The following is a 19,227-nucleotide window of genomic DNA, read 5'->3' on the forward strand; positions in this document are numbered from 1 at the left end:
CACTACATGAGGCTGCTGGATGAGAAGCTCTGAAAGTTTGGTTTGAAGATCCTGAGATTTAGTTTTTTCGTTCTCCAGGTCTACCTGGAGCTGAGTTACCTTCTCCTTGTCCTCAGTCTTTGAGTTCTGCAGTTCAGGGTTCCATAACAAAAGGTTATCAATGAAGTTTTATAAATTAATTCTGCTTTCCGCAAATCTTCTACCTATTGATCCAGGTGAAGAAATTTATACCAGTCTAAAACCATATCAAATCAAACTCTTAAGGATGTTTAAATAAGAAGAATTTGTTGAACTACATTGCTGTGACGCTGTTATCAAGTGGTCAAGCATGTCATAACTATGAATAACTAGTTCTTGCTGTTGAATTCCGTCTTACTCCATACTTAGATGCCATTGCCCGATTCACAATGGTATCCTTAAAAGCTTTGTCTAGTATTAATTAGATATCAATTTTTATAATTGCGCATTTCTATACTGCAGGAAAACAAAGAGGGAAAAATCCGGATTAAACATTTTTAAAACTAGAAAAACGTCAAACATATTATTGATCAGAAAAAGGATTTAAGGGTACCGTTAAGAATAGGCTACTGCATCTTTGAAATTACACTTGCAGTCCCTTTTAATGTTAATACTTAAAGAGACAGTTCCGTTAAAACAATGGTTTTTTAGTAAGTACCTCTGTTTCGTGAAACCTCTTATCTCCTGTAAGAGAATCGTTAGTTTCCTGTAAACTTTTGCGCATTTCTTCACACTGAAATTACAAAACAACTTAACTTGTCTAATTCTAATATTGTATGCAATTATAATTATTGCAGCACTGGAACTTATTTAATTTCAAGAATTTAAATTAAGAAGAAACGATCGAAAAGTTTGATTAAGTATTGTCAGTAACTTGGTTTGACAAAAACTTATTTGTTTTATAACTTTATTTATCAAATTGTTGTTATTAATTATGTTTTCTCAAGCCATTATTATAAACATGATGCGAACAAAGGCGAAAACAAGCCGAAAAATTGAACCTTTATGATAGAAATCCCAAAATTCAGTGATAAAAAAACTATCAATGAGACGATAAATTATCTGGTAGAGGCAAATAATTTTGAATCGTAATTGGTATTATATCATATCTGTTCGGTTCCATAGTAGTAAACCTATCGTGTAAGAATTCCCATTATTACACGGTTCAGGAGGAACAATTTTAATATTGTTCGCTTTTTAGCGTTTAAGAATGCTTACTCTTACACAGTAGGTGCAGAATTTTCATTCTTTAACGCTCAGACCGTGTAAGAATGTATATTCTTACACGGTCAGAGCGTGAAAGAATGTATATTCTTACACGCTCCGAGCATTAAAGAATGGAAACTATTACACTTGTTGCAGAATATTCATTCTTACACGCTCCTTATATTGATTAGATCAATATTGAAAATGACTTAATTATTTTGTACTGAAAACATGCACAGGGCACACTCACCTATTTCTTTTATATAAATACATGCAAACTTACCTTTTTATACTTTAAAATAACATGCTCACTTACCTTTTTCTTTAATATTAAAACATGCAAACTTACCTTTTCATGCTCACTTACCTTTTTCGTTTTTTGAAGTTTTGATATACCTTAATTCAGTAATATCCATTTAAATCTCAACCCTAATCCTGTGTTTAATTAACATTTTCTGAAATTCTGACCTTTCCAAAAAAATGGACAATGCTTTAAGCCTTACATTGGACATTTTCATCCAACTGCCGAGTCTCAAAGACTGCTTTCTATTTTGCAAATCTCTGCATACTCAAAAATGGAAAGGTTGTCATGTCTTCAAAATTTCAATCAATTGTTTTTTCATTTTATATTAAAAAGGGTCTCCAAAATTCAAAATTCATTTGTAATTATTAAAAAAATTACAGAATAAAAAGGTCAATTTGTCCCCCACCCCACAGCTAAAATAGTTTTAAAGTACCTCAGTCTGAGTCAGTCGTCACCATATCTCGCATAGCTCGAGATCATAAAGTGAAACCACAATCAAAACCAAAAATAGTTAATTTTATAAAAACTTATCATTGAAATACTAGTGTCACAAACTTTTATTGGGGTCTTAGCACTCCATAGCAATGCGAACAAACCAGTAAATCTTGCTTCATGAATAAAAGACAAAGATCAGTTTATGTCGAACTGATTAGATAACCTGCTTTTATCTCCTCTTTTTGGAAGATTTAGGATCTAATATCCAGGAAATGATTTCTTCTATAAATGAAAGAATGATTTTGTTCAGTAAATTCAACCTACTACTATACCTTCTCTCCATCTAAAAAAAACTCAGAGCAAATTCAACATGCTGTGTCTAAGTGTAGTATCAAAAAAACAAGCAAAATCATAAGAAATTAATAAACAAACAAACTAAACTAAGGAAACAATCGCACCACATGCATTACTTTCAAATTAAGAACCAATTTTTACTTATGAAATTTGAAACAGTCGGATTTCACCAGAAATATCTTTTTTCTTGGGTATGTGCCCATGGAACCTCACAAATATGATATAATAATAATCTTATGAGGATAAAAATGTAATAATGGAATTCTTAAACTCGATGAACTAATCTTGATGCATTCTTTAACTCAGGCCTGCGGCCTTCGTTAAAGAATACATCAAGATTAGTTCATCTCGTTTAAGAATTTCCATTATTACATTTTTTTCCTCATAAGATTATCATAATATTTTATCTTGATTTCACCTTTTTAAACTTCTGGATTTTCTGCTCTAATTTCTGCGTTACATCCTCCAACTCCTGTTTTGCGTCCTCCAACTCTTGTTTTGCGTCCTTCAGCCTCTGAGCAGTATCACTGAGCTCCTGTTTCATTTTTCCAAGCTTAATATTCGACTCTTGTGCTCCTGAATCCAGCTCCTGGATTCTACTGCTCCCAGCCCGGAGCTGATCCTGAACCTCCTTCAACCTGAATACCAGAGATATAGATTTCGAGGGAAGTCAAAATACTTGATAATAACTGCTAATTTCTTCTTTTTTGATACTTTTTCTTTAAAAAATGTTTTTCGAAGATTTCGAGGGAAGCCAAAAACAGGATGTGAAGCTTAGTTACGAACTGCTTCTTTTTCGATACTTCGATATCAGGAGACAATAATATTAGGAAACGCAAATGTAATATTTCTCTACCGTCAAAAAATCGTTCGCGAAAAATAGAGTAAATCACTATACATAACAATAAAAATGCCCAACATTGAGCCCAACAGAGAACCTTTTTTCCCGGGGAGGGGGGGGGGCTAGGGGGGAGGTTCAAATCAAATTTCTATACAAACATTGGGCAGAAATAAATAGAAGCAAATAAAAAAAACTTACTTTTCTACGATCTCCTGGTTCTGCCCAGATACTGACCAATAGTTGAGTCCAACAATTAGAAGAAGTAGACCCAGAGCCCCTTAATTTAATTTAATTATAAAGTATAGCAAAATATTTTCACTTAAAGGGATTTCTGGCTCAGAAGAAATTAAACTCTTAATAATTAAAACATTTAATAATTGAAAATTTGGTTCTGAAATTGTCGACAAAACAAAACTTTTTGAAAAATTGTAAACTATAACTTTATTTTAGGTTTAAAATGACCATTCGTAGTATTACATCAAAATATAATATAATTAAGCAGGGGTGTATAAAATTCTTCCCCCCATCCACTTAGGGGGGAAAATAAAAACATTGAAATTATATACAACCCTGTAATTCAGGCCTAACCTGTCAGATAGGCAGAACACATCAGGCGGGGTCCACCCCGCATCCCGCCAATTGACTTCTAAATCTGAAAAAAAAATCATTTTAACAAATTTACTAAAAAATCATTCTAAAAAACGGTGCATGTGTCACAAACAAAATTTCCTGGGCATACAAATATTTATCAGAATTGTGGCAAAATAGGGAGTTTTAAAAATCATAAGACTTCTAAATCTAGTTTCCAGACTTCTGAATCTAGTTTCCAGACTCCTGAATCTAGTTTCCAGACTCCTGAATCTAGTTCCAGACTCCTGAATCTAGTTTCAAGACTCCTGAATCTAGTTTCCAGACTTCTGAATCTAGTTTCGACTTCTGAATCTAGTTTCCAGACCCCTAAATCTAGTTTCAATACTCCTGAATCTAGTTTCCAGACTCCTGAATCTAGTTTCCAGACCCCTAAATCAAGTTTCAAGACTCCTGAATCTAGTTTCCTGAATCTCTTTCAATTTAAATATGAATGTTATTGTCCATAACAGATAATTTTCATAATATTAAAAATAATACAAATGTCTTAACTTGTGTATTTCTGTGACTGAAACAATGGAGTATTTGTCCAAATTAAAACACTTTTAAAGTCAGAAAAAGGACGATATGTTCTGTTTCTTAACAGTGAAAAAATGTCAAGGGTTTCATGAAATTACAACAAAAGTAACGTTAAGACAAAACTAACCCCCCTCCCCCCCCCCATCATTTTTTCAGGGTATGCGGAAAATTAAGCAAAATTCCAAATTAATCATTTAAAAAGTTTGATAGCATCAATTTACGTTGAAGTAGAGTGACAGTGGGGGGCAGAAATTATTTCCCCTCAACCAATGATTATATAGAACTGAGTTTTGACTCACTTATTAAGACATTTGTTTTAGTACAAAGGGATTAAAAAATACTTTGCTTAATTTGATTACATAACATGATCAAATATCAAAAGTAAAAGCAATTATTTTGTAAATGCTCATCGCTGATATTTAACTGGTAATTATTATCATTATGACAGTTCAACCATCATCACTTAGCGGTTAACAATCTTCTAATATTCGTCAGCGATTCTGATTGATTGGATCGGCGGTAGATTCAGCACCGATTCTCTCGTCACATTGATCAGTCGCAGTGCCTCGTCATTGTCAACCTGAACATTTTTATTTTTGTAAATAAATTGAACAATTATTCAATGAAAATAAATTTTGAACGGTGATTATTCAGTGAACTTATTAAAACATAAAAATAAAAAACATTGCTCAAAAACCAAGTATTTTTCTGAAAATATTTTATTCAAAACAATCTAAATGACTAGAAACATTTAGTCATCAAGTTCATGACAATTAAAATAGATTTTCGTTAGTTAAAAAATAAACAAAAATAAGCTTTTTGTTTACCAAGTCCAAACAATACTCTCAAACTTTCACTTTGATCAAGAGACTAGTTATAACTTTGATTCTAGTATCGTTTTTTTAGGTTTAATTCTGGTAATTCCTGAAAGTTTTTCTGCAGAAGAAATGCACGAATCGCTTAGAGAACCCCCAATTGAAAATAATAATTACACACATTGTTATCTTATCCATACTTGATCAGACAAAGGGTACCATTATAATTCGGGCATTGTCATCTTTGCATGGAGGGTCACTAGAAATTACGCTTACAGTTCGTTTAAATTCACGAACCTTGTAAGTAAACTCTGGTCCTTTCCTCCTCCTCTTGTATACTCCGGGTTCCTCGTCGATAATGTTGTGTGTCATGTAGCACTGAACATTAAACATCATCGATAATATTGTAAGTCATGTAGAACTAAACAAACAAACAAACAAAGAATCAACCATCATTCCGTAGAAGTCATGTAGAACTAAACATTAAACATCGTCGATAACATTTTAAGTCATGTAATACTAAACATTAAACATCGTCGATAATATTGTAAGTCATGTAGCACTAAACATGAAACATCATCGATAATATTGTGAGTCATGTTATTCATGTACTAAACATTAAACATCGTCGATAATATTGTAAGTCATGTAGCACTAAACATTAAACATCATCGATATTATTGTGAGTCATGTAGCGCTCAACATTAAACATCATCGATAATATTGTGAGTCATGTAGAAATAAACATTAAACATCGTCGATAATGTTGTGAGTCATGTAGAACTGAACATTAAAAATCATAGATAATATAATATTGTGAGTCATGTAGCGCTAAATATTAATCTTTATTGATAATATTTATGGCCAATTTCTTATTCATTTAACCATAGGTACAACTATGGTTTGTATATATCTATCTAGTATCTACATTGCTCTGGTAAAGCGTAACCATAGTGTGACTATGGTTCTACCTATGGTAGAGCGTCTAAGAAATTGGCCTTTAGTAATGTTACATCGCTATACTCAACATCCAGCTACCGAACCTCTGACCTACTGCAATATCGGACCTACGCCAGCTGTTTATTTTTGTATCATTTGAGGGTTAGGTTAGGTTAAGACAATTTCCGGGCCGAGCTCTGCGGCTAGGACATACAGGGGGCCGGGCGCTGCGGCCACAAGTCCATATAGCAGCTGTAAAACCACGTGCTAGTAGGTCGGATGTGTAGTATAGCGGATTGTCAAAACAGTTGTTCAGATCGGGTCAACGAATTATGTGGCAACTCAAATGACCCCAGGGAAGGTTTATGGATGGTTCAAGATGACAAATTTTGCTCGGGAAAAAGCGTCAACTCCGTGAAATGCCCAAAAAGCGTAGTTTATTAAATTAGTCTGATTATTGAGCGATAAGCGTTGTGCATGCTAGGGAATAAAAAAAATTTGGACAGGAAGGGGGGTTCAGACATAAGCATAAAATGGCATTTTTAGATTAAATATTAAACAAATTATTTACCATGTTTCCACTTGGTTTGACTTTAATTCTGATAACAAATCTCTCCTCTCCTCTTTCATCAACTCTACAACAATCTTATTTGAATCCAGAGCAAAAAAAACAGCCTCAAATAAAAACATGCGCTGAATAGCGCACGTTAATGTATAATTGGTTAAAGGGTCTGTAAGAGTAATTTCAAGTTACTCTTAATGCAAAGATGACAATGCCCGGGTGACAACGGTACCCTTGAAACCGTTATCTCATCATTAGTTTGAAAGATACTTTGTATTGAAGACACAATTGAAAATAAGTAGTTCTTTAAATTATAAACATGGAAGTCTAATTCATACTTGATCAGACAAAGCTTTTCAGGGTACATACCGCTTTGAACCGGGCATTGCCATCTTTGCATGAACACTGTACAGTGTACAGAGTGTACAGGCCCGTGACGGGAGTCACATAACATACTTCATTGTTTGGAACACAGTAGTCAAGACAAAATAAACAATTGCATATATTTTGTTTACCTAGATGGGAGGATTACTGGAACAAATTCTACTGAAAGATTGAAAACATTGAACCTAAAAAAGAATTCTAGTCAATAACATTTTACTTTCCCAGTTTTTGCATCTGAAGAGACCATGGAATGGAAATTTATCAAGCAATAAGTGAACAAATATGAAAATTTGTTTACAAATTGAGGTTGATGAACTAGGTACAGCTAGTATAACATCTGTACATCTCAAGAGAACTAGTAGTTAGAACAGTTAAAAGTAGCGTAAAATTAGAGTTCGGTAGAGATTTTGTGAACATTTCGACCAACTTATAAATGTAAATATACAGTAAACTTGTTCTGTGTATCGCTAGGTGTTTTTTATATTTTCAATCTTATTCAAGATCTATGCGAGTCTTGTTATGTATCATGTTTTTGTTTTAACAGATTTTCAATTGAAACCAAGGATGAATAAACTGGGATATTATGTGATTGCCTAGGCTGAATATAAACTGGGATATTATGTGATTGCCTGGAATGAATATAAACTGGGATATTATGTGATTTCCTGGGCTGAAAATAACTGGGATATTATGTGATTGCCTGGAATGAATATAAACTGGGATATTATGTGATTGCCTGGGCTGAATATAAACTGGGATATTATGTGATTGCCTGGGATGAATATAAACTGGGATATTATGTGATTGCCTAGGCTGAATAAGCACTAAGCATTGCATGGATGTAATGTATTTCTTGAATGAATGACCCGGCTATTATGTGATTACCTAGGCCGGGATGAATAAGCACTAAGCAGGGACATAATGTATTTCTGGGATGAATGAGCCGGGATATTAAGATTACCTAGGATGAATAAGCTGGGATGAAAGCTGATCAACCATCTGCGCAAACTCGTCTTTATTTCTTCTGTTTAACGGTATTCCACAAACTAATCCCTTGCCACGTACTCCTAAATATAATACTATTGTCGATACCATTGGACTAAAGTAAGGAATAAAGTTTGTATATCCGATCATAACTAATGAACCCCTTAACCAATTTGCCTCTAAATCTGATTGTGGAACTTGGGAGAACCTGTAAATCTGTGATTAGTATTTGAGATTGTTTTACAAAATCACAGCTAAGTATTATCACATCATCCAGACAGAACAAACACTAGGCTGAGAGAATATCAGAAATATGAAGATGACATTTTAAAAAAATTATTATTGGGTCATTCCATGTCAAGTCAGCCACCTGATGGACGGCATGTCACAGATTTCGCTGAAATTTTGCATACAATTTGGGATCTGAAAAAAAATGCCGGAACCCGAAGATGAGCGTTCTGAGACCTCCGAGGCCGGAGATATGGCTCCGGAAAGTTTCCGATAATTCGAGATTTCGAGGACAGCCTCTATATTTCAAATGGCTCTAACTTTGTTGTTTTAGAAGATAGCTCCTAAATTTTTTCAGTTTTGAATAAGTAATCACAAGCCCGTTATTTGGCGTTAAAAGAAAAAATATCATTTAAATATTATTTACAGGTCATAATTGCATTTCTTTATTTTCAGCCTCCGTTTGAGGATGTGTACCAATTCCGATTGTGTTGATTTTTTTTACATATTTTTATACTGCCATAAGGAAGGGGTTAGAAAAGTTAAATTTATATGTATTTGTTCCTGTTGAGGAGGAGAACTCATAATGTAATGCTAATTTAGATTTCTTAATGCAACTAATAGGTAGAATTTCTGCTTAATTATTGTTATCTCTCCTAAACATTGATAAATATTTAATATTTAATACTTTTATGTGAGTAAGTGATCTAAATTATAATAAGAGACCATCAATAGTATTTATTTCAACTATTGTACACTAAAAATGCATGTGTGTATTACTAATTTTTAAATAGATATTAGTCTTAGGTGGGGGTCAAATTAATAATCATACCCCCACTGCTAAAAAAGACTCAGTCACACAGTGTGTTTGCATCTGAACAGATCAAAGATTTTTATAAATGACTNAACAGGCTTGTGATTACCTATTCAAAACTGAAAAAAATTTGGAGCTATCTTCTAAAACAAAAAAGTTAGAGCCATTTGAAATATAGAGGCCGGCCTCGAAATCTCGAATTATTGGAAACTTTCCGGAGCCATATCTCCGGCCTCGGAGGTCTCAGAACGCTCATCTTCGGGTTCCGGCATTTTTTTTCATATCCCAAATTTTATGCAAAATTTCAGCAAAATCTGTGACATGCCGTCCATAGGTGGTTGACTTGACATGGAATGACCCTATTCCTACGAGGTGGGGTAAGCATCAGTTAAACTATGCGAGGTGGGGAAACCAATTTTGTCATGAGCCTCTTTTATGAAAATAAAAATAATTGATTTAGCAAATATAAATAAACAACAAATATTTTAGAAAACAAATTATTTATAGATTATAAAATATAAAATTTAAATGCTTAACTCCATTAGATTTTTGAACTGAAGATTATATGAAAACGCAGAAAAAGGCCATATTTACATATTAAGTAGTTTTTGGTTGTACTGAAGATTTTTCTATAACACAATTTCCTTTCTAATCATCATGGAAATGCATTACATAAATTTTCAAGTGATAATAAATATTAAAACAAAAGTAAGAATTTATCTTACTGTAAGAAAATAAACTTAATCGTGAGTCAGTTTAAAATTCTGTCCTCAAGAAGCTTATCTGCATGCTTAGCACCCAACTTCATTTTTAAAACATGTTGTTTTTTTCCAGAATTGTAGCAAGCTTCCAGTGCATTGCAAAACAAAACAGAATTTTGTAAACATTTACGTTATATTGGGACACAATTATTTATTGAAAGGGGTATCCTCTTGGCTACAATGTACTTATAGAATGTCGTCTTCTAAATGTATTCGAGCTGGTGTTTGTTCAGTCTGGATATTACTAATCTCTACTTCTGGTTGTCTGGGGGTTTATGTTTACCCTGTGAAAATCAATATACGTTTTATATTACAGACAAAAAATGGGGCTAAAGCACACAAGAGATCAATAAACAGTATACAGGTCAGTTTTATCAGAACCAAGGGAATGTTCTTAGTTTTAAGCTTCTAAATTGGAGTGGGTCTACTTTTATAGGGAAAGATAGCTTAAATGGTAAGCGGCGAGAGTAACTTATGAGTAACCTGGGCAACGCTGGGTTCCCAAGCTAGTCTCTTACAATAAATATGTTGGTAGCCAAGTGACACTTGGAGCATAACCTATTTTTTCCGTTCTCAATTTTCGACCAATACATTTTGGTAGAAAATCAGTTTGTGAGAACCCCTGTTTTGATTTCTACCTATGAAAATTGTTCCCCCAGTGGTATTTGCCATAGCAGAGATAATAACCGCCAGGCGTCCTGCATCCCGCTCTGAGGTTCCAATCCTCTCCAGCATCTCAATCTCAGCTCCGGGTCGTTTAACCAGCACAGTACCCTGCTCCAGGCCTCCCTGAAACAGTAACAACTCTAATCAAAGGGACTGTAAACGATAAAACGATAACATACATATGACAGAGCTTAGCAAAATATTAACTACAAAGTCAAAATATTTCGTAAATAATTTCTTTTCTGATAATCTTCTTCAAATAACTACCTGGGGTTTATTAGATTTTATATAGTTTGTCCCAAGTCCTTGACAAACTTCAGCTACAGCTCCATCTTTACCTCCGGCTCCTTCCCTAGTTTCGGCTGAATCTCTCGCTCCGATCAATTCTCTAGCTCCGGATGCATCATTATATACGATACCTTCTCTAGCTCTGCCTGTATCTTTAGCTCCAGTTACATCTAAACTTCCTTCCTCATTTCCAACTCCGGGTCCAGTTCTATCATTGGCATCAGATCCAGTTCCAGATCTAGCTACAGATCCGACTCCATTCCATTTTCCTTTTTCAGCTATTTCATCGGATTTTTCTCCAGCATCTGATCCGTCTTTGTCTACAGTTCTTGCGTCATCATCTTTACAAAAATTAGTTCCCGGGATGGGTACATCCTGCTTTGCTCCAATAATCTCATTAACCTCGGTCAAAATCTCAGCTCGGGTACTCTCAGTTCTTGAATCCTGGGATATCTCAGTAGCAGTATCTTCCTTCTTCGGTTCTTTCCGATGGTTGTCTGTCACAGATTCCTGGTTCAAGGGAACAGATCTGGTGTCAGTTTCCAGGTTCACGGGAACAGATCTGGTGTCAGGCGAATTTTTACCTCTCAGTTCCTGGTCTGGTTTAATCTGTTGTTTAATCATACCAGAACTGACAGAGGTTTCTTTTTTAAATTTCAGCTCGTCTTGACAATTCCTACTGATTACAGAAGAACTTGATATTGTCCTTTCAGATTTTATTGACTCTTCGGTAGCCTCTCTTCTACTCCTAAGAAAAATCAAATTAAAAATTATCAGTAATCAAAAAAAAGCCTAATTAAGGCCAATAATTTTTAAATGGTTGAAAATTTAGTATTTTGAAAATTTACCTTTGCAGTACTTGATGATAATTCATGCCCGGCCCAAGATCTAGTATTTGGTGGATTTCTTGATCGTTCAGCAATTCCTCGGCCCTCATCCAAACCAAATCGGAATCCTTCGCGGATTTTAGGACGAAACTCCTAACTGGACGATTATCACTATCCACGATACGGTTTCCGCTAGACTGAACTGGTCTGTTAAAGAGTCCCAGTTTAGAGGAAACATGTCGGTTTAGGACAGGAAGAGGAACGGGTGTATAGTCTTCTTCTCTTTCTTCAATTACAACTTGAACTCTAAAAATTTACAATTCAAAATAACTTAACTAGATTCCTTGAGTATTTTTTTCGACAGCCCCCCCCCCCCTCCCCTCCAATTCGATAATAAGAAACCTATTAATGATTAGTAAATGTTTTTCACTGATAACTCACCTTTTCTTTCTTAATTTAGATGTGATGGTAAACTGTGTGTTCCCTTTCTCGTGTCTACTGGGTGGATTGGATCTACTGGAGCTTGCTCTCCTGATCTTGGTCCTGCTGGATTCTTTTACTCCGCCTGTCTTCTTGAATCCGAGGTCTCTTCTATTGTCTGGATCCTCCAACCTTCCTCTTCTCCCAGTTCCACGTCCTTTTCCTTCCATGGGCAGTGAAAATATCTGATCTAACACAAGCTTACTCTAAAGATAAGAATATTATATCTTGATTTAGAAGTAACCACAAGGTTTTCTTCTCCCACCCCCAGCAAAAAACTGATTTTCGAAAATCTGGGGAAGAAAAAAAATTGGACATCACCTGTTTTATCCCCTCTGATTCTTTTCCCTCATTTTTGGGAATAATACTTTAAAAATGCTGTCGCTCCACGCACACATATTAGTTGGCCAGGGTAAATGATGTTTTACGAAAATAAATGGCCCTGAGTGAACACAAACCTTTTCAGGAAGATCAGGGTGATTTAGATCCATGAGACGTTTTCCCTCTGCTCGCATAAAATCACGAAATCGGCCGGGTTCAGCGGAGCTAAGTAGGGCGAATAATATCTCATTACTCTTCAGAAAAAGCTCAGGTTCAGATTTTATCTGTTCCTTCTCCAGTAGGTTGAGTAAACTGGGAGCAAGGTTCCCCAAGGACGGGGGTAACCTGGAGTTTCTCGAGGGTTTATTGAGTAAGGAAAGAGAATAACTGCTTTCAACCATAAGTCGGAGAATAGATAGAACCGCATCTAAAGCAAAACAATCATATCAATTATCAATTACTTTTTTAATTACCTGTTTTCAGGCATGTTCGTGATTGTGAAAACAAACATATCGCGATTTTCGAAGAATAATTTGATAATTTGAGGATAAAATTAAGAATCTTTACTGGTGTGAATATTTTTCAGAATAAACATTTTTTGGATACTTTATACCAAAATATTCATTTATTTCCCCAATTCAGTAAAAGAACTTCTTTAAAAAGTTCGGGCTCCGCGCAATAATATCTGGGGGGGGGGGGGATTATTTACAACCAATGGGGAGAAAGATTTATGAGAAAAATATACACCCCTCTATAATTCCATAAAAGATGGAATTCATACCTACTACAGTAGAATCTAGAGTTAAGAGAAGAGAACTGAGGACGGATACTGTGTTAAGATAAGGTCGACTGATCAAGGAGGAAACATTCTCCGGAGTTGTGAGAAGGGAACAGGCCAGGATAGTTTCACGGATTAATCCTACACCTGGAGATGGTCCGACATCCTAGCGATAGGTAATGTTTGTGACAAAAAACTTGTTTAGAAGGCTTTATATAGATAATAATAATAACATTTAGCAATTCTAATAATAAAATCGTTGTGAGAATTATTAGAAAAAAATTTGACTTTATCTTACAGATTATTTTAAAAAACCAAACATTGGCCCTGAAATAAATGAATATTTTTTATGATCTTAGAATCAACGTAGAATCAAAACTGTGTTAATTCAATTGTTTAAAAACCAAACCAAAAATCAGTTTTGCCAACCTGTAGCCGACAGAAAGTAAGAACAGGTTCCTTTTGCTCCAAGATCTCTGGAGCCAAGTGTACATCCTGGACGGATACCCAACCTTGTACTCCATAGTCTGGTAGATATACAAGAACCTTCCGGATATCCGGTTCCGATAAAATCACAGCTCTGGCAGCCTTAAATTCGATCAAACTGTCAGTGATGAGCAGAATTTGATGAAACTTGACCAGGATCATGTTTCCTGGTTTTAAAGGGAACCTGGAGAAGGTGGCACCCAACTCAGGGAAGCTTTGAAGAATCATTTTCTCCAACCTGTCCAACTTCTCTCTCCATGCTACACCAACATACGCTAGAAAATGTCCGGATGGAAAAAATTTTACTACTTTGACTTCAGTCCATGTCTGGGAGTCTTGGAGTTCCTTCTCAGGGTGCCTGATCGACCAGAGATGTCCTTGTTTATCCTTGTCAATAAGAGTATCGGAGATATTCATCTCTTCTCCACCCTGAAGCTTGAAGAGACGAACCAGTCTGTATCCAGTCGGTAAGTCACGTAGGAAGAAGGCATCCAAACTTTGTTGATTGATATTTAAACATTTCAGGAAATCATCGATAATATTGCTTTCTTTCTCTAGAGTATAGAAGCAGCGTCCTAGAAGGGAAGAGTCGTTGGATCCTAGAAACTCGGCGGCCAGGACGGAGAAAGTATCATTACACGTCTCTACTCCGGGTTGGCTGAGGAGTATGCAGTGCTGGTGTAGTTGGTAACCACGGATAGTTCTCCTGGGTTGTGTTACCACCGACTCCGTCATCATACTGTGACTAAGTAATAAACATTTGTTAGATAGTTGAAGAGTGAGGATCAGCAAATTCTTTCCATCTTCATCCTTCTTCTGGAGATAATTCTCAAGAACTGTCTCAACTCCTCTACAAGAAAAAACAAGAATGAGAAATCTTTTTTATTCAGGTCTAAAAAAAAGGAGAGAGGTTGTTTACGTTCTACTGTGACGTTTAAGGACAGCTCAAGAACTAGTTATGTAACAAGTAAACTCCTCAGCCATACCGAGCCTTGTTTAGAGTCTTTCTTATTGACCTCAACTGAACTTTTCTTATTTGTCGCAGTAAAATGTAAGCAACCTTTATTACCCTCTTCTCATATCAACTTTGAATGTTTTTGAAACATATTTGAAAAAAACATTGGAACTTTTTAGCTAAAAATATCCGAAGCACTTTTCAAAAGAACAGATTTTTTAAAGAATGGTCGGTTGTAATTTTCTAGGACATTCAGAGGTCGAAATTAATGAATAGCTTGATGGAGATGAATGAGGTACGCAAAGTTGAACTACTTCTCGATAATCATAAAATCTGACCTGAGGTCGATTGAAATCTTGCTAAATCTTTGCCTGCAGAGTAGATCTGTATTCTGTAGAACCTGGAGTACATTACCTGTAGAGTAGATCTGCATCATGTAGGACCTGGAGTACAGTACCTGCACAGTAGATCTGCATCATGTAGGACCTGGAGTACAGTACCTACAGAGTAGAGCTGTATTCTATATTCCCTTTAGTACAGTACCTGCAGAGTAAATCTGCATAATGTAGGACCTGGAGTACAGTACCTGCAGAGTAGTTTCGTATTCTGTAGACCTTTAGTACAGTACCTGCAGAGTAGATCTGCATCCTGTAGGACCTGGAGTACAGCACCTGCAGAGTAGATCTGTATCCTCTAGAACCTGGAGTACAGTACCTGCAGAGTAGATCTGTATCCTGTAGGACCTGGAGTACATTACCTGCAGAGTTGATCTGTATCCTGTAGAACCTGTAGTACAGTACCTGTAGAGTAGATCTGTATCCTGTAGAACCTGGAGTATAGTATCTCGGCGAAGTTGATCCATCCTCAGCTTTTTCAAGCTCCGGAGCTTAGTTTTAACGCTCAATTGGTCAGACAATAACCTAAAAGTACACACGGTATTTTGGTATAAGGGAATAAAAACAAGGAAATAGTTCCCAAACATGCCCTTCAGATGGTCAATATTAAATCATAGTTGTAGAAGACCTGCAATGAAAGAAACGCATGGTGAACAACCTATGAAGTAATGAGCGCTGTTTTTTTGGTTAGTTTTAAAACATTTAACATGTTCAGATCCTCCAAAAATATCGGGATATGTGGTTGTACTTCAAAATTGTATGGTCAATTTGTTTTCTTTTACAGAAGAAAAAAGACCAAAACAAAAACCGAAGAACGATTATTAAAGTCGTTTGCATTAATATCTTGGACAAAGCGAATTTTTGGTAGCCTCCGAAACCCCAAAAAATGTATATCCACCATTAAACCTGTGTAGCGTGGAGTGAACTAACTGATATTCCTGCAGTGCTTCCTGCTCCTGTTCCATTCCCATCTCCACCTCCGCGTCCAACTCCGGAACTCCGAACAACGATATAAAGCTGCTCCCCTGATAGGACGGATAGGTTTGATCAGCTCTAGGTTCCCCAGGAGTAGAGTGGGGTTGAGACTTCTCTGCAGATCTGGTAAGTAAAGATAAATTAAAAAATTGTCAAAAAACATTCCTCGTTTATAGTTTTAAAACTTTATATTATTTATTAAAGGGACTGTCGTAGTCATTTTTAAGATTTTTTACTTTGAAGAAGGACATGCCCGGTTTACAACGGTATCCTTTAAACCTTATCAAAAATGTTTTTAATTCTGACAATTTGCTCGATATTATTTCTGAAGCTTAATAAAAGACACTTAATAAAAAACGACAATTAAAAATAATCTTCTTTCAAAAAGATGATTGATATCTCATTCAGACAAAGATTTTAAGGTCACCGTTGTAAATCAGACGACGGAGTATTCTTTCTGTAAACTGTAATTAAATAATTGATATCCATCTACAGTCTCATACCGAATTCAACTATGGCTCAAGGTCCAACATAAACCCAATTAATTGTTTACCCTGCCGTATTTGTTTTCTTGTTAGCCGTGAAAGAAATTCTTCGGAGAATATTTGTTCTAGCATTCTCCAATAACTCTGATGTTTGAGAAACAGATAAATTTTCATCTTTTCCATCAGAAGCAAAGGAAGAACTTTTCTTAGAGCTGATCAAATCATCATTGCTAGGTTGATGTTGTTGCTGTTGTTGTTGCTGATGTTGTTGCTGTTGTTGCTGTTGCTGCTGTTGTTGTTGTTGTTGCTGCTGTTGCTGCTGTTGTTGTTGCAGTTGTTGTTGCTGTTGTTGTTGTTGCTGTTGTTGCTGTTTTTGTTGGTGTTGTTGCTGCTGATGTTGTTCCTGTTGCTGTGGTTCTTGTTCTTGTTCTTGCTTTTGTTCCTGTTTCTGTTCTTGTTGGAGTGCTTGTGCCTGTTTGGATTTGCGAAGAATATCCAGGATTTTCTCTCTATTTCCAGGCTTCAAGGATTTTGATACAGGTTCCTTCTGAATAAGCGTAATATTATCAGTAATCCTTTCATTCTGCTTTCTTTTCATCTCTGGAACTTCTCCATTAGGTTCTAGAGGGGGTTTTTGTTTGTTTTCAAGATGAAGAGCTTTTAACTTCTGAAGTATTTGAAATCTAGAACGTCCCGTTAGTTCTCTACAATCCTACATTAAAACAAAGTAATTAAAAAGCGTCGAAATATATAAATATATTTCTTTTGTAATTGTATGAGTGTACAAACGTACAATGCAAGTGTCTGGATGGCTTTATATGTAACGCGTACATTTGTACAACGTGAATTGTACATCGTACATGTGACGATTTCTCAGATATTATGGGCAACGGTGGGTTTATTAAAATAAAAAAAAAAATATCGAAAAGCTTTTTATTTAGTTCGGAATTGATTTTATGAAGCTTACATTTTTTTATACAAAAGTATCAAAAACTTATTTTATGGTTAATAGGGTTGTTCATAGTTTTGGTGAGGTTTTCGGACTGTTTAATGGTTACACAAAACTCTGAAAGGTATTATTACAATTTCGTAATTGTTAAATTTAAACATTTGATTTTCTTACATTAAGCCAAATTATGACCCTGAGAGAAAATGTATGCAAAAAAACGAGCAAATACGATTTTGTGTTTTCTCCCTTTAATTTTCTCTTAGCCAACTTTAACAGAATACAGGTAATCGTTTTGAACTGTGAGAAGTTTAATTAATAGTTTGTACAAAAAAAACTAAGACGATTAAACACCCGAGATACGAAACACTTTAAAGTAGACTAAGGACCGCCCCCCCCCCCCCCAGGGGAAGATGTATTAGGAAGTCGGGAACTAAAAACAACACTTTTTTTACTTTTTATTTTCTTTCAAGAATAAATATAAAATAAATTAAAAACTTGCAATTATTTCGATGCTTGAGGGATAACTTAAGCTGGTTAAAAAATATTCTCCACTTTGAAAAAATCGTTATGATGCAGATTTCCCAGGTTAAAAATCTATACCGCTGTTTTATATTTTGTGAAATGTTTACCTGAGAGGATATTTCACTTATACGAGCTTTCCTTATTTCAAGCATATTTTTTAATGCTACCTTGCTGTACTCATTTTGCTCTATAGACACATTTAGTCCTCCTACTTCTTTCTTTTCATGTTCATTCTCCTTATTTAGTTTCCGTAATTCTCCTCCACCATCTTCTTCGTCACCGGCCATAGCTAGGATCTAAAAATTATCAACATTTTACATCTGGATGTGATGCTATTTATTGAAAGTGTTAATTTCTTGCTAAAGGAGAGGGATATTAGTAATATCCTAATCTAATGTGCTCTGTTTGCACCCTAAGTAATGATGCACATTGTGTATTAAATAGCAGTTTATTTAGAGCTCGGTTTTTGCATATATTTTGACCCTATGTATGCAAATAACGAACCAAAAACGCTCCAAAAAGAAAGTGTTATAAACAGACAGACAGACAGACAGACAAGCCAAATTTATATATAGATTTAATAGTAAATATGACTTTCCTCCATGAATGACTAAAGTGACGTGGCAAAATAAATTATTGAGTAAACCGCTCAATGTTCACAATGGAAAACAATCAATTTTACTGCGGTGTCAAATTATTGTTGATTGACCGATTTAATTCGTGTTAACGTACAAATACCGCGTTTTTTTCTCTATAAAAACTTCTGTCGGCAAAATTAACAAAGACGACGTAAAAAAAGTTTTTCAAGGAAAAACTAAGTAGATTTAAATTAAAATTTCCTGTTTTACATTTTTTTATGTAACATTTTTTGGCAAGGGAAAAATGTTTATTTTTTTCTTTAACCTTCTGTAAAGACGACATTGTATTTTATAACATATAAAATTTTGCTCTGCATGTACTATACTATTGTTGACTTTAAAAGTCACTATAATAAAAGAAAGAGATCTAAAATGGATATTTCTAACATTTATTTAAAAACGAGTGTTTTGAAATATTTGCATTAAAGGCGGAGTTAAAATTGGTTGATTTAGAAATTAACAAAGGAATTATGGATGGATATTTGATGGTACTTATGGATGGATATTTGATGGTACTTCATGGGAGGGTTGTAGAGCTTCATGTTGGTGGAGCAGATCAATAGGAACTGGGGCAACAGGGCTTATCCAACCTAGTAGGCAGAGATCGCGGCTTTATCATGCTGGATTTGAGCGATTATGTTGTCTCTGGA

The 19,227-nt window shown here is 35.2% G+C and overlaps 3 protein-coding genes across 3 annotated transcripts; all 3 read right to left on the minus strand.

Annotated features, from left to right (window-relative positions):
• Positions 1-634: 634 nt before the first annotated feature.
• On the minus strand, positions 635-3,832 carry LOC111697372 (synaptonemal complex protein ZIP1). The gene is made up of 4 exons (XM_023467355.1): positions 3,747-3,832; positions 3,357-3,435; positions 2,736-2,955; positions 635-751 (listed from the first exon to the last, which is right to left on the minus strand). The coding sequence occupies exons 1-4, from the start codon at positions 3,787-3,789 to the stop codon at positions 650-652; spliced, it is 444 nt and encodes a 147-aa protein (XP_023323123.1). The 5' UTR covers positions 3,790-3,832; the 3' UTR covers positions 635-649.
• On the minus strand, positions 3,810-16,781 carry LOC111697371 (uncharacterized). Its single transcript, XM_023467354.1, has 15 exons — positions 16,537-16,781; positions 15,915-16,106; positions 15,414-15,533; positions 13,602-14,508; positions 13,176-13,338; positions 12,532-12,821; positions 12,035-12,279; positions 11,615-11,899; positions 10,746-11,514; positions 10,451-10,601; positions 7,987-8,092; positions 7,157-7,210; positions 6,651-6,714; positions 5,438-5,518; positions 3,810-4,905 (listed from the first exon to the last, which is right to left on the minus strand). The coding sequence occupies exons 2-15, from the start codon at positions 15,977-15,979 to the stop codon at positions 4,807-4,809; spliced, it is 3,399 nt and encodes a 1,132-aa protein (XP_023323122.1). The 5' UTR covers positions 15,980-16,106; positions 16,537-16,781; the 3' UTR covers positions 3,810-4,806.
• Positions 16,533-18,268, minus strand: LOC111697366 (SUN domain-containing protein 2-like). The gene is made up of 3 exons (XM_023467349.1): positions 18,047-18,268; positions 16,813-17,180; positions 16,533-16,680 (listed from the first exon to the last, which is right to left on the minus strand). The coding sequence occupies exons 1-3, from the start codon at positions 18,224-18,226 to the stop codon at positions 16,533-16,535; spliced, it is 696 nt and encodes a 231-aa protein (XP_023323117.1). The 5' UTR covers positions 18,227-18,268.
• Between the last annotated feature and the right edge of the window lie 959 nt (positions 18,269-19,227).

The sequence above is a fragment of the Eurytemora carolleeae genome, unplaced genomic scaffold (genome assembly GCF_000591075.1).
Source record: "Eurytemora carolleeae unplaced genomic scaffold, Eaff_2.0 scaffold10, whole genome shotgun sequence".
Taxonomy (NCBI): domain Eukaryota; kingdom Metazoa; phylum Arthropoda; class Copepoda; order Calanoida; family Temoridae; genus Eurytemora; species Eurytemora carolleeae.